Source organism: Panulirus ornatus, chromosome 1 (genome assembly GCF_036320965.1).
Source record: "Panulirus ornatus isolate Po-2019 chromosome 1, ASM3632096v1, whole genome shotgun sequence".
Taxonomy (NCBI): domain Eukaryota; kingdom Metazoa; phylum Arthropoda; class Malacostraca; order Decapoda; family Palinuridae; genus Panulirus; species Panulirus ornatus.
In genome coordinates this window covers 34,683,940-34,696,903 of record NC_092224.1, presented here as the reverse complement: position 1 = coordinate 34,696,903, position 12,964 = coordinate 34,683,940, and the positions used below count along the sequence as shown (strand labels likewise).

At 39.8% G+C, this 12,964-nt stretch overlaps 1 protein-coding gene across 3 annotated transcripts in view; it reads right to left on the bottom strand.

Annotated features, from left to right (window-relative positions):
- Positions 1–1,427: 1,427 nt before the first annotated feature.
- Rrp6 (exosome component Rrp6) overlaps positions 1,428–12,964 on the bottom strand; it is a 65,457-nt gene continuing 53,920 nt past the window's right edge. Inside the window, exons 16-17 of one of the 3 annotated variants that reach the window (XM_071661056.1) lie at positions 11,215–11,330; positions 1,428–1,704 (exon numbers count right to left, since the gene is read on the bottom strand). In XM_071661056.1, coding sequence (XP_071517157.1) covers positions 11,250–11,330 — 81 coding nt within the window. In that variant the 3' untranslated portion in view covers positions 1,428–1,704; positions 11,215–11,249. Of the gene's footprint in view, positions 1,705–6,775; positions 7,780–10,387; positions 11,331–12,964 lie in introns of those variants that run through there. The other 2 variants (XM_071661131.1, XM_071660991.1) reach the window with 2 other exon arrangements.

Sequence of the window (12,964 nt, the reverse complement as noted above, 5' to 3'; positions counted from 1 at the left end):
TGTCATGATGGATGTTTATGTCTCTTTTATCCTTTACATACAAATCAGTGAGGATTTATGGGAATGAGCCATAAGTGCTATGAACTACCATTTTATGGGAAGACGATAAGTACACAATGAACTCATACCTGGCGATAAGAATACAGTCATCTGATAACGATTATGTTGCTACTGCCTCCTTGCCACACTTCTGGTTCGCTAACCACCAAGGAAGGCTAGCGACCTTATGGATGTTTTCCCAAGTAAAAACTGGAAAAGGTGAGACGCCTACCTAGGTGTAACCTGTCCCATGTTTCCTTTTTCTTCCTTCATCATCACATTCTGATGACCCACAGTATTCCCATCATCTCTTAAAGGTTAGCCGTTCGCTTTTTACCCCAAAATTTTTGTCCATCGCTTCTCATAATTCCCATCTTTTTCACACCCTTCTCCACGTCATCTCCCCGTCATATTATCTCTCCTAGTCATCCCTCCTTACCTTACAAATGATACATATATTCTAAGTTATGAGTCTTTCTTCCTGCTTGTGAAGCATTTCAGCCACATCTATGTACTTGAGATTGTTACTATTGCTATATTATCATCATCAGTCTCTTGCCCTATTTTTACCCTAACTCTCAGCCATATTCCAATTATCCATTCTGAAATTCTCTTGTTCTCTGACGTATAATTTCTATCCTTTAAATCCAAAGTTCTTGCATCATATGTTATTGGTCTTTCTACTGCTGTATGATGCACAACACTGGCTTCTCCGGGGTTATATGATGGGTCTCGGCTTTCAGATTGATCAAAATCTTGTTGCAAACTACACTTGAAAGTTTATTTCATCCATACTGCCTTCAATCTTTCTTCACCACTTCCTTACGTCCTCCTCCCATAATCTGCATTGAGCTACTTTAATCATGTTCCTTGTTAGGTTTCGTTTCCACATGAACTCTATTCCCCTCCTCCCACCTTGCATCATTATCTCTATTCTTCCCAGCTTTTCATGCTTAACTTACAGACAGTATAGATTTCTGCTATCTTTTAAACCTGACCTGTTACTTTGCCTCTGTTCATCTGTCATGAAATAATTTCCAGGGTTAATATCCACAATATTTTCTATTACACCCCTAAGTTCAAAGTTTGTTATCAGTATTAACTGAATAAAACTTAAGCTAAGCTAGGCTGTAACCCAGCCTAACCTCACACCCCACTGGTATCTGCCATCGTTTGGTGCCTGTTCTTGTTGGCTCACAGAAACGATTAAGGTTATTAAACTACAACCGTAACATAAGAAAATAACTTGGGACCTCATGTAGAGTGAACTTAGCTCTAGTACTTCCAAAGCTTAGATAAATTGAGTACCAAGTCCAGAGCCTGGAGAAATCAGGTACTGATTCCACAGCCTTGAGGAATCAAGTATTACTTCCAGAGACATTACTTAATATCATAGCTTTTAATATTATGAACTAATGATCGAGTTCTTGCATTATGATTTGGTCACGAATTATTCAGTGACTGTCTGTGAATACACTGAGAGCAAACACGTCACACAAACATGCTAAAGATACTATTAATGTATTTATGTAACAACTACTGTTCCTCAAACCAAATGTCCTCACTTACGTGATGATCTCAAGAATGGAATCCTTAACTGTGGCTTGAGACATCCGCCTAAGCCATCAGGAGAGTAGAGTCCTCCATGGTACAGGTCTACCAGCCCTGTGAAACGATAAAATCTTTGGGCAAGGTTTTTAGTGGATCTGTAGGCTTAGTATACACACAAAAGTCAGAACCTTAGCATGTAACCTTGCCATGTCTTTGCATTAAGCTGCAAAATGAACTTACCCAACAGTTGCTTGAATTGTGTTGAGGCACTGTTAAATTGGGATCATAACACTGACGTAGCATCTCTTGGAAGACACAAAGAATCTATCAAAATAAAACTTTGACTGGGATTATCCTGCATTCTGGGGAAGGAAACCCTGGAATCTTAATTCATATTTGGGACATACGTCTCCTAAATTGTAATTACTGTATTACGAAATTACTCGCATGAAAATTAAACAACCATGGGGACATCACACTCCCCTGTCACAGACCAACCTTCACTGGGAACCAATCACTCTCCTCTCTTGCTACTCATACACATGCTGTACATCCCTGATAAAAATTTTTCACTGCTTCTAGCAACTTACCTTTCACACCATATACTCTTAAGACCTTCCACAAAGCATCTCTATCAACCCTGTCATATGCCTTCTCCAGATCCATAAATGGTACATACAAATCCATCTGTTTTTTAAGTATTTTTCACGCACATTCTTCAAAGCAAACACCTGATCTACACATTCTTGACCACTTCTGAAACCACTGCTCCTCCCCAATCTGATGCTCTGTACATGCTTTCATCCTCTTAATCGATACCCTATCTGCACCACAAACCAGAGCTCTTAAGAAAGATTTATGGGGCAACAAAATCATTAAAGGCATATGTGAAATAAATAAGGTGTTTTGTTTATGCTGGTGAAAGGCTGAAAGGGTACTGATATTATTGGATGAAAGTGTTGTGTCTATTGAAAAACTATAAAAACTTTAATAACAATATAAGCTACATTTACTTTGTTACACTAATTATATGCTTTGGGTACATGTGAATGGTCCATGAAGATGCATGTATCTGGAGTTGCCCCCCCACAACCTGCGCTGAGCCCAGGCTGTTGAACTAATGCTGTTTTCAAACACTGGAGTGGATATAGGGATAATACGAATTCATTAGAAACCCTATCTTTTAAATCCAATATATTCACTTACATATTCTATACATATATGATGATAAGTTGCCCTTTTGTATGAAAAAAGAATACAAAATGTATACAAGGTTCAGTAAATATAATGCCTATATCTGCACAGTGTTTACAAAACCTATCTGAATTCACAGTAAACCCCAGAATCAGCAGTGGATAACAATACAGTTCTCAAAGATCCCACTAAAACAGTATTTATATCAGCATATTAAATTGGGAAACAAAATTGCTCAATGAGATTTCATTACATAACATAGAAAGTAATTTACTATACAGTAAACAGCAACATTCAGCATTATCTTCAACATTATGTTTAGCTTGCTCGCATGTGTTCCATCGCTTCTCATAAACAAAAACACCAAAAATCTGACCCATTTAAAATGTTTATTATCAGAGGGTTCTGATATATTTAAATCTAAACACCTTAAAAAAAAAAGTTACACTACATATATTTGTTTATTTTATTTATTTTGCTTTGTCGCTGTCTCCTGCGTTTGCGAGGTAGCGCAAGGAAACAGACAAAAGAAATGGCCCAACCCACCCCCATACACATATATATACATACATGTCCACCCACACAAATATACATACCCATACATCTCAATGTACACATGTATATACACACACAGACACATACATATATACACATGCACATAATTCACACTATCTGCCTTTATTCATTCCCCTCGCCACACATGGAATAATGTCCCCTCCCCCCCTCACGTGTGTGAGGTAGCGCTAGGAAAAGACAACAAAGGCCCCATTCGTTCACACCGTCTCTAGCTGTCATGCAATAATGCCCGAAACTACAGCTCCCTTTCCACATCCAGGCCCCACAGAACTTTCCAACCTTTACCCCAGACGTTTCACATGCCCTGATTCAATCCACTGACAGCACGTCGACCCCGGTATACCACATCGATTCAATTCACTCTATTCCTTGCACGCCTTTCACCCTCCTGCATGTTCAGGCCCCGATCACACAAAATCCTTTTCACTCCATCTTTCCACCTCCAATTTGGTCTCCCACTTCTCCTCGTTCCCTCCACCTCCGACATATATATCCTCTTGGTCAATCTTTCCTCACTCATTCTCTCCATGTGCCCAAACCATTTCAAAACACCCTCTTCTGCTCTCTCAACCACGCTCTTTTTATTTCCACACATCTCTCTTACCCTTACATTACTTACCGATCAAACCACCTCACACCACACATTGTTCTCAAACATCTCATTTCCAGCACATCCACCCTCCTGCGCACAACTCTATCCATAGCCCACGCCTCACAACCATACAACATTGTTGGAACCACTATTCCTTCAAACATACCCATTTTTGCTTTCTGAGATAATGTTCTCGACTTCCAAACATTCTTCAAGGCTCCCAGGATTTTCATCCCCTCCCCCACCCTATGATTCACTTCCGCTTCCATGGTTCCATCCGCTGCCAGATCCACTCCCAGATATCTAAAACACTTTACTTCCTCCAGTTTTTCTCCATTCAAACTTACCTCCCAATTGACTTGACCCTCAACCCTACTGTACCTAATAACCTTACTCTTATTCACATTTACTCTTAACTTTCTTCTTTCACACACTTTACCAAACTCAGTCACCAGCTTCTGCAGTTTCTCACATGAATCAGCCACCAGCGCTGTATCATCAGCGAACAACAACTGACTCACTTCCCAAGCTCTCCCATCCCTAACAGACTTCATACTTGCCCCTCTTTCCAAAACTCTTGCATTCACCTCCCTAACAACCCCATCCATAAACAAATTAAACAACCATGGAGACATCACACACCCCTGCCGCAAACCTACATTCACTGAGAACCAATCACTTTCCTCTCTTCCTACACGTACACATGCCTTACATCCTCGATAAAAACTTTTCACTGCTTCTAACAACTTGCCTCCCACACCATATATTCTTAATACCTTCCACAGAGCATCTCTATCAACTCTATCATATGCCTTCTCCAGATCCGTAAATGCTACATACAAATCCATTTGCTTTTCTAAGTATTTCTCACATACATTCTTCAAAGCAAACACCTGATCCACACATCCTCTACCACTTCTGAAACCACACTGCTCTTCCCCAATCTGATGCTCTGTACATGCCTTCACCCTCTCAATCAATACCCTCCCATATAATTTACCAGGAATACTCAACAAACTTATACCTCTGTAATTTGAGCACTCACTCTTATAGGCATTTGGATGATTTTTGCAGGGAAAAAATGCAATTGAGTGGGAGATGTATAAAAGAAAGAGACAGGAGGTCAAGAGAAAGGTGCAAGAGGTGAAAAAGAGGGCAAATGAGAGTTGGGGTGAGAGAGTATCATTAAATTTTAGGGAGAATAAAAAGATGTTCTGGAAGGAGGTAAATAAAGTGCGTAAGACAAAGGAGCAAATGGGAACTTCAGTGAAGGGTGCTAATGGGGAGGTGATAACAAGTAGTGGTGATGTGAGGAGATGGAGTGAGTATTTTGAAGGTTTGTTGAATGTGTTTGATGATAGAGTGGCAGATATAGGGTGTCTTGGTCGAGGTGGTGTGCAAAGTGAGAGGGTTGGGGAAAATGGTTTGGTAAACAGAGAAGAGGTAGTAAAAGCTTTGCGGAAGATGGAAGCCAGCAAGGCAGCAGGTTTGGATGGTATTGCAGTGGAATTTATTAAAAAAGGGGGTGACTGTATTGTTGACTGGTTGGTAAGGTTATTTAATGTATGTATGACTCATGGTGATATGCCTGAGGATTGGCGGAATGCATGCATAGTGCCATTGTACAAAGGCAAAGGGGATAAGAGTGAGTGCTCAAATTATAGAGGTATAAGTTTGTTGAGTATTCCTGGTAAATTATATGGGAGGGTATTGATTGAGAGGGTGAAGGCATGTACAGAGCATCAGATTGGGGAAGAGCAGTGTGGTTTCAGAAGTGGTAGAGGATGTGTGGATCAGGTGTTCGCTTTGAAGAATGTATGTGAGAAATACTTAGAAAAGCAAATGGATTTGTATGTAGCATTTATGGATCTGGAGAAGGCATATGATAGAGTTGATAGAGATGTTCTGTGGAAGGTATTAAGAATATATGGTGTGGGTGGCAAGTTGTTAGAAGCAGTGAAAAGTTTTTATCGAGGATGTAAGGCATGTGTACGTGTAGGAAGAGAGGAAAGTGATTGGTTCTCAGTGAATGTAGGTTTGCGGCAGGGGTGTGTGATGTCTCCATGGTTGTTTAATTTGTTTATGGATGGGGTTGTTAGGGAGGTGAATGCAAGAGTTTTGGAAAGAGGGGCAAGAATGAAGTCTGTTGTGGATGAGAGAGCTTGGGAAGTGAGTCAGTTGTTGTTCGCTGATGATACAGCGCTGGTGGCTGATTCATGTGAGAAACTGCAGAAGCTGGTGACTGAGTTTGGTAAAGTGTGTGAAAGAAGAAAGTTAAGAGTAAATGTGAATAAGAGCAAGGTTATTAGGTACAGTAGGGTTGAGGGTCAAGTCAATTGGGAGGTAAGTTTGAATGGAGAAAAACTGGAGGAAGTAAAGTGTTTTAGATATCTGGGAGTGGATCTGGCAGCGGATGGAACCATGGAAGCGGAAGTGAATCATAGGGTGGGGGAGGGGGCGAAAATCCTGGGAGCCTTGAAGAATGTGTGGAAGATGAGAACATTATCTCGGAAAGCAAAAATGGGTATGTTTGAAGGAATAGTGGTTCCAACAATGTTGTATGGTTGCGAGGCGTGGGCTATGGATAGAGTTGAGCGCAGGAGGGTGGATGTGCTGGAAATGAGATGTTTGAGGACAATGTGCGGTGTGAGGTGGTTTGATCGAGTAAGTAATGTAAGGGTAAGAGAGATGTGTGGAAATAAAAAGAGCGTGGTTGAGAGAGCAGAAGAGGGTGTTTTGAAATGGTTTGGGCACATGGAGAGAATGAGTGAGGAAAGATTGACCAAGAGGATATATGTGTCGGAGGTGGAGGGAACGAGGAGAAGTGGGAGACCAAATTGGAGGTGGAAAGATGGAGTGAAAAAGATTTTGAGTGATCGGGGCCTGAACATGCAGGAGGGTGAAAGGCGGGCAAGGAATAGAGTGAATTGGATCGATGTGGTATACCGGGGTTGACGTGCTGTCATTGGATTGAATCAGGGCATGTGAAGCGTCTGGGGTAAACCATGGAAAGCTGTGTGGGGCCTGGATGTGGAAAGGGAGCTGTGGTTTCGGGCATTATTGCATGACAGCTAGAGACTGAGTGTGAACGAATGAGGCCTTTGTTGTCTTTTCCTAGCGCTACCCCACACACATGAGGGGGGAGGGGGATGGTATTCCATGTGTGGCGAGGTGGCGAGGGGAATGAATAAAGGCAGACAGTGTGAATTGTGTGCATGGGTATATATGTATGTGTCTGTGTGTGTATATATATGTGTACATTGAGATGTATAGGCATGTATATTTGCATGTGTGGACGTGTGTGTATATACATGTGTATGGGGGTGGGTTGGGCCATTTCTTTCGTCTGTTTCCTTGCGCTACCTCGCAAACGCGGGAGACAGCGACAAAGCAAAATAAATATAATAAAAAAAATATATATAAAACATCGTGTTTCTTACAATGATTCCGTAACCATTCTTCCAATTGTTCTCAGTATTGGAATATTCTAAGAAGATACGTACTCAACTATTTTACTAACAATTTAGGAACATCTATGCATGTTAAAAAAGAATCAAGGCATTAGAAAATTCTTAATAAAGTACTGCAATCCATTTGAGCTTGTAGCTGAAACAAAATGAAGCTACTAAATCCACAGACAGCTTTTTATAACACATTGGAAACAGATATCATCAAAACTTAAATTTCAGTAAATGTTACATAAGTCACAAAGAATCCTAAAATAATGCAAAGGATTGAAACATGGCTATGAAGGGAAATAATGACAGAGGACACTGAAGTTTCTCCTCTTCTCCATAACTCTTCAACCTTCTGCCCTGATGTTCACACTGCAAACATCACAAAGTCCACTATGAAATTTTCAGTCCCTCACACCAAAAAGTCACTAAGAATCCTTGATACCCTGGAACACTGTCAATTACTATATCCTTCAGCCACTGATATTAAGCAAGTGAAATGGACTTCTGTGAAACGGCATATGGATTATGAGTGATGATAATATGATGCAGAGGGGGTATGATTCATGAGCAGCAAAGCATATTTGAAACCGAGGACTAAAATTTGTGAATGTCATGCTCTAAGAATAACTGGAAGCCCTCCCCCCCCCCCAACACACACACACACACACACACACACACACACACACACACACACATGTGGAAATTCTTTTCTTTTCTTCTTAATAATAATGAATCAAAATGGGAGAACTAAATAAAATCTTAATAAAGATGCTGAACTGTTTAGGTGACTACTCAGCATATATCTTTCCAGTGAAAAAGAGAATTGAAAGTTCGTTTCAGTACAGAGTTGGAAGGCCAAAGTCCCCTACACTACCCTGCTGTGTTGTCTTTGACTGTGGAATTAGTGGAAAATATGATGTCTGGAAAACAAAGAAAAAATATCTATGGAAATAGAAAAAGAGAGCATAAGCTGGTCATAAGAACTGAAGTAAGAACAAAGATAAAAGAAAAGAAAAAAGTATATACAGAAGGCAAAAGATGACGTAATATGAAATGCATAGGGTGAAAGAATAAAGTTAGGAAGTGAATGCAAAAGAATTTATTGCCAGTCTAACCTTATATATGCCTTATTAGACATAACAAAATGAGTGTACATTTTTTAAAATACTAAAACTGGAGGTGTACAGGGATTATCTTTTACACATCGAGTAAAATATCTTCTATGGGCAATACATCATATTCTGTCATCTCTAATATTAGAATTGTTTTCTTTACTGTTTCACAAGTCCCTCAAGGTCAGCCAGATAATAACCACTGTAGTATTTGTTCAAGAATTCACTTCCAGCATTTAAAAGACAGTACTAGAGCAAATTATTTATCAAAAACTTTAGACCAAATATCAATGCTTAAAGCATTATCATCAGGTTTAAGTTTATTGACTGTACCTGTAAGTCATATGGAAGGGTAGTGATTGAGAGGGTAAAGGTATGTACAGAGCATCGGAGTGGGGAGGAGCAGTGTGATTTCAGAAGTGATAGAGGATGTGTGGATCAGCTGTATGCTTTAAAGAATGAGTGTAAGAAATACTTAGAGAAACAGACAGATCTGTGTAAGGCATTTATGGATCTTGAGAAAGCATATGACAGGGTTGACATTAATGCATAATGGAAGGTCTAAAAAATTTCCAATGAAGGAGGAAAGCTTCTAGAAGCACTGACAAAAGTTTTTATATGGGGTGTGAGGCATGTGTACAAGAGGGAAGAGAGGAGAGCAAATGGTTTCATGTGAAAGTTATCCCGCAGCAGGGGTCTGTGACTTCTATGGTTTGTTTAATTTCATAATGGATAGGGGTGGTAAGAGAGGTAAATGAAAGTGTCTTGGAGAGAGGGGTAAGTGTGCAGTCTATAGGGAATGAGAGGGCCTGGGACGTGAGTCAGTTGTTGTTTGCTGATGACAGAGCATTGGTGGAATATTCAAGTAAGAAACTGCAGAAGTTGGTGACTGAGATTGGATTATTGTATAAATGGAGGAAGATAAGAGTAAATGTGAAAAAAACAAGATTATTAGATTTACCAGGGTGGAGGAACACATTCGCTGGAGTGTGAATTTAAATGGAGAAAAATTGTAGGAAGTGAAATGATTTAGATATCTGGGAGTGGAACATAACAGCAAATGGTACCCTGGAAGAAGAAGTGAGTCATCGAGTGGGTGGGGGTTGAAGGTTCTGGGAGCAATGAAGAATGTGTGGAAAGAGGGTTCATTATCATCCCCAAAAACAAGTATGTTTGAAGATATAGTAATCCCAACAATACTATATGGATACAAGGCATGAGGTATAGATAAGGCTATGCGGAGGAGGGTGGATTTGCTGGAATTAAAATTTTTGAGGCCAATATGTGGTGTGAGGTGGTTTGATCAAGTAAGAAATAAAAAGTAACTGAGAGGTGTGGTAATAAAATGAATGCGGTTGAGAGAGTTGAAGATGGTATACTGAAATGGTTTGGACATATGGGGAGAATGACTGAGGAAAGAATGACAAAGAGGATTTATGTGTCAGAAGTGCAGGAAACAAGGAGAAAGGGAGACCAAATTGGATATGGAAGGATGAAGTGAAAAACGTTTTGAATGACTGGCGTCTGAACATGAAGGAGGGTGAAAGGCGTGCACATGACAGGATGAAATGGAACAATGAAGTATACTAGGGTCGATATGCTGTCAATGGAATGAACCAAGGCATGTGAAGTGTCCTGGGTAAATCAAAGAAAGATCTGTGGGCAGCCTGGTTGTGGATAGGGAGCTGTAGTTTCAGTGCACTTCACACAACAGGTAGATAATGAATGTGTGTGGAATCAGTCTTTCTTCATCAGTTTCTGGCATTACCTCTAACATGGAAAATGGCGATCAAGTATGGAGATAAAAATTCAAGCTTCAAGTGATGTGAAGCTGCTGCTTAACACCATTACAATTTTTTTCATACTTGATCGACATTTCCAACATCTGCGAGGTAGCGCCTGCAACAGAAGAAGAAAGGCCACATCCACTCACATCCATTGTTACAATTAATGTAATATTAACACAAAAAAGAATGAGAATTACAATCCAATCCCAGTTCTGATTTTTGTACTAGAAACTGTTATTGGTTAACAAAAACATGTCTACTCTTTTATCTAGACAGTTACGTGAATAAACTAGACAAAGGGCCCCAACCAAATACTTGTAACAAGGGCTGAAACTGGGGTTCAACCGACTTTATACAAAAGGTCATAACCAATATGTCTCCATTCTTAAATATGTAGCCATTTTTGGATGATTTTGCATATTATCATCAAAAATGCATCAGCATGTAAAATTTGGCAATCAAATGAAGAAACGTTTGGAGGCACAAATGATAAAGAAGAATAAATGAAAGAATGATAACCAGAAGAAATGGGAAAAAAATCATAAGAAACCTTTTAAAATGAGGCATGGGTATGAAATTATCCCTTACTGTGCAGTATTTGTAAGAATATCCATTATACAAAAGTAAAACCATTTTGTCAATCATATCACTCTAACTTCTTGAGCATTAACTACAGTAACTTGTATAACATTATGAGATGAAACTAAAGTCTATTATAGTTTCCTTTTTAATTCACTTTTAAAAACCTATAGTTTCCTTTTTAGTTCACTTTTAAAAACCTAACTTTTTATAAACATATTATTCAAAAATAGCATTTGTAATTCCCTAAAGCCTTGTGATAAAAATCTGTCACTTTTTGTTTCACACAATGCCAGAACAACATACATTTAAACATGGATACCTACTCAAACACTCAATAAATGTTCAAAAGACCTTTTAGTTATCGATGACCTCTTCGACTCGTACTGCCACCCCAAGAGAAGCTCTTCATGCTACTCTTTCCACTTCGTCCTCTCTGACTCTGCAGCAAAAAGGAGTATCACCTATAATTTTAGATCAAAGATCTTTATTTAAAGAATATGAAAATAGTGAATGATAAGATTAACCAATAATCACTTTTAAGATGTTCTGGAACCAACCAACATGACTGCACAGCACTAATGCTAGCACTATCAAAAAGTAGTACCTCCGTAGATGTTGCCTATTTATCAGCTACTGCCTATAATACCTTTTTCACATTTGTTTACCATTTCCCACTTTAGTGTAGAAGAGCCAAGAACAAACAAAATGGCCTAACCTGCTCACATACAACCTCTGACTGGCACATACAATACAGAAACCAGAGCCCTACATCCACAACCAAGCCCCACTCATGATTCATAGGTCTCCCTTGCCCACTTTCTATCCCCTGGCTTAACCCACTGACAGCATGCCACTCCATGCATCCTACAATTTGATTTATCCTATGCATGTCTCTCACTCTCCTAAATATTCAGACCCGGACCACTTAAAGCCTCATTCACTTAATCCTTCCATCTCAGTCTTCTTACTTTCCTTTGCTCCTAACTGGCTTAGCTGTCAACCATATTCCACTTACTAATATATCTATCTCTTACAATACACCTCACACCATATATCATCCTCAGGCAATCCAATTCCAACATTTCCACTATCTTCCATTCTTTTGCATTCATGGCCCAAGCATCACATCCATTCAACACCATGAGGGTTTACTCTATCTTCAATTAAAGCCATTTTTGCCCTAACAAAAACTGACCTCTCATCTCACACACTCCCTAGTGCACATTGGACCTTAGCCCCTCTCCCACATTATGATTAACTTCAGCCCCCATAGTTTCATGTGCTGCCAAATCCACTCCCAGGTACCTAAAGCACTCCTCGTCCTTCAAGTCCCTGCACTTCAATCTTATATTTAAACTATGCTGTCTCAGCCCTGTGCAGCACCTCATTACCTTGCTTTTGATCACATCACTCAACTTCTTCCTTTCTCACACTCTCCCAAACTATATTGGCAGTTTCAGGAGTTTTTCTCAAGTTTACCACCAAAGCTGTGTGTGATTGTTAAGCATGAGTGTTAAATATTGTTCAGTGTGAATGAGTTTTGCAACTATGAGGCCAAGAATGGAACGAGAGTCGAATACATTAGCGTGAGTGAAGGAGATGAACGAAGCATGTTAGTCAAGTGTGTTCAAATGAACCCCTAGGTTTACATTGTAACCCTCCATGGCTAGGTGAGGCAGTTCACAGATAGAGCTAGGGGGTGTGAACACTTTCCTCCACCCTACTTCTTAAGCATGCTCTAGATTCATTATTGGACACTATTGGTTTCATTTGCCACACTTTGTATATATTTTGCACCAATTTATTGCATCTGGAAGCTGTGTTTTCCTGAGCCTGAAAATAAGCAAATTATGGACTGAAACAGAACCTGGTGCAGTGAACAGGATTGCTCTACTACATGGCTCACTCTTTCAAGATGGAGAAGCAACTCAAGTTGTTGACCTCGCTCATGGTACGGCAAGCTGAGGCAGCAGAAAAACCTCAAGAGGAGTCTAAATGCCAGGAAGAATGCATGAGCCAGCTACTGGAGTGCGTGGTAATGCAGCAAGCACCGACGAATCCCAGCACACTGAC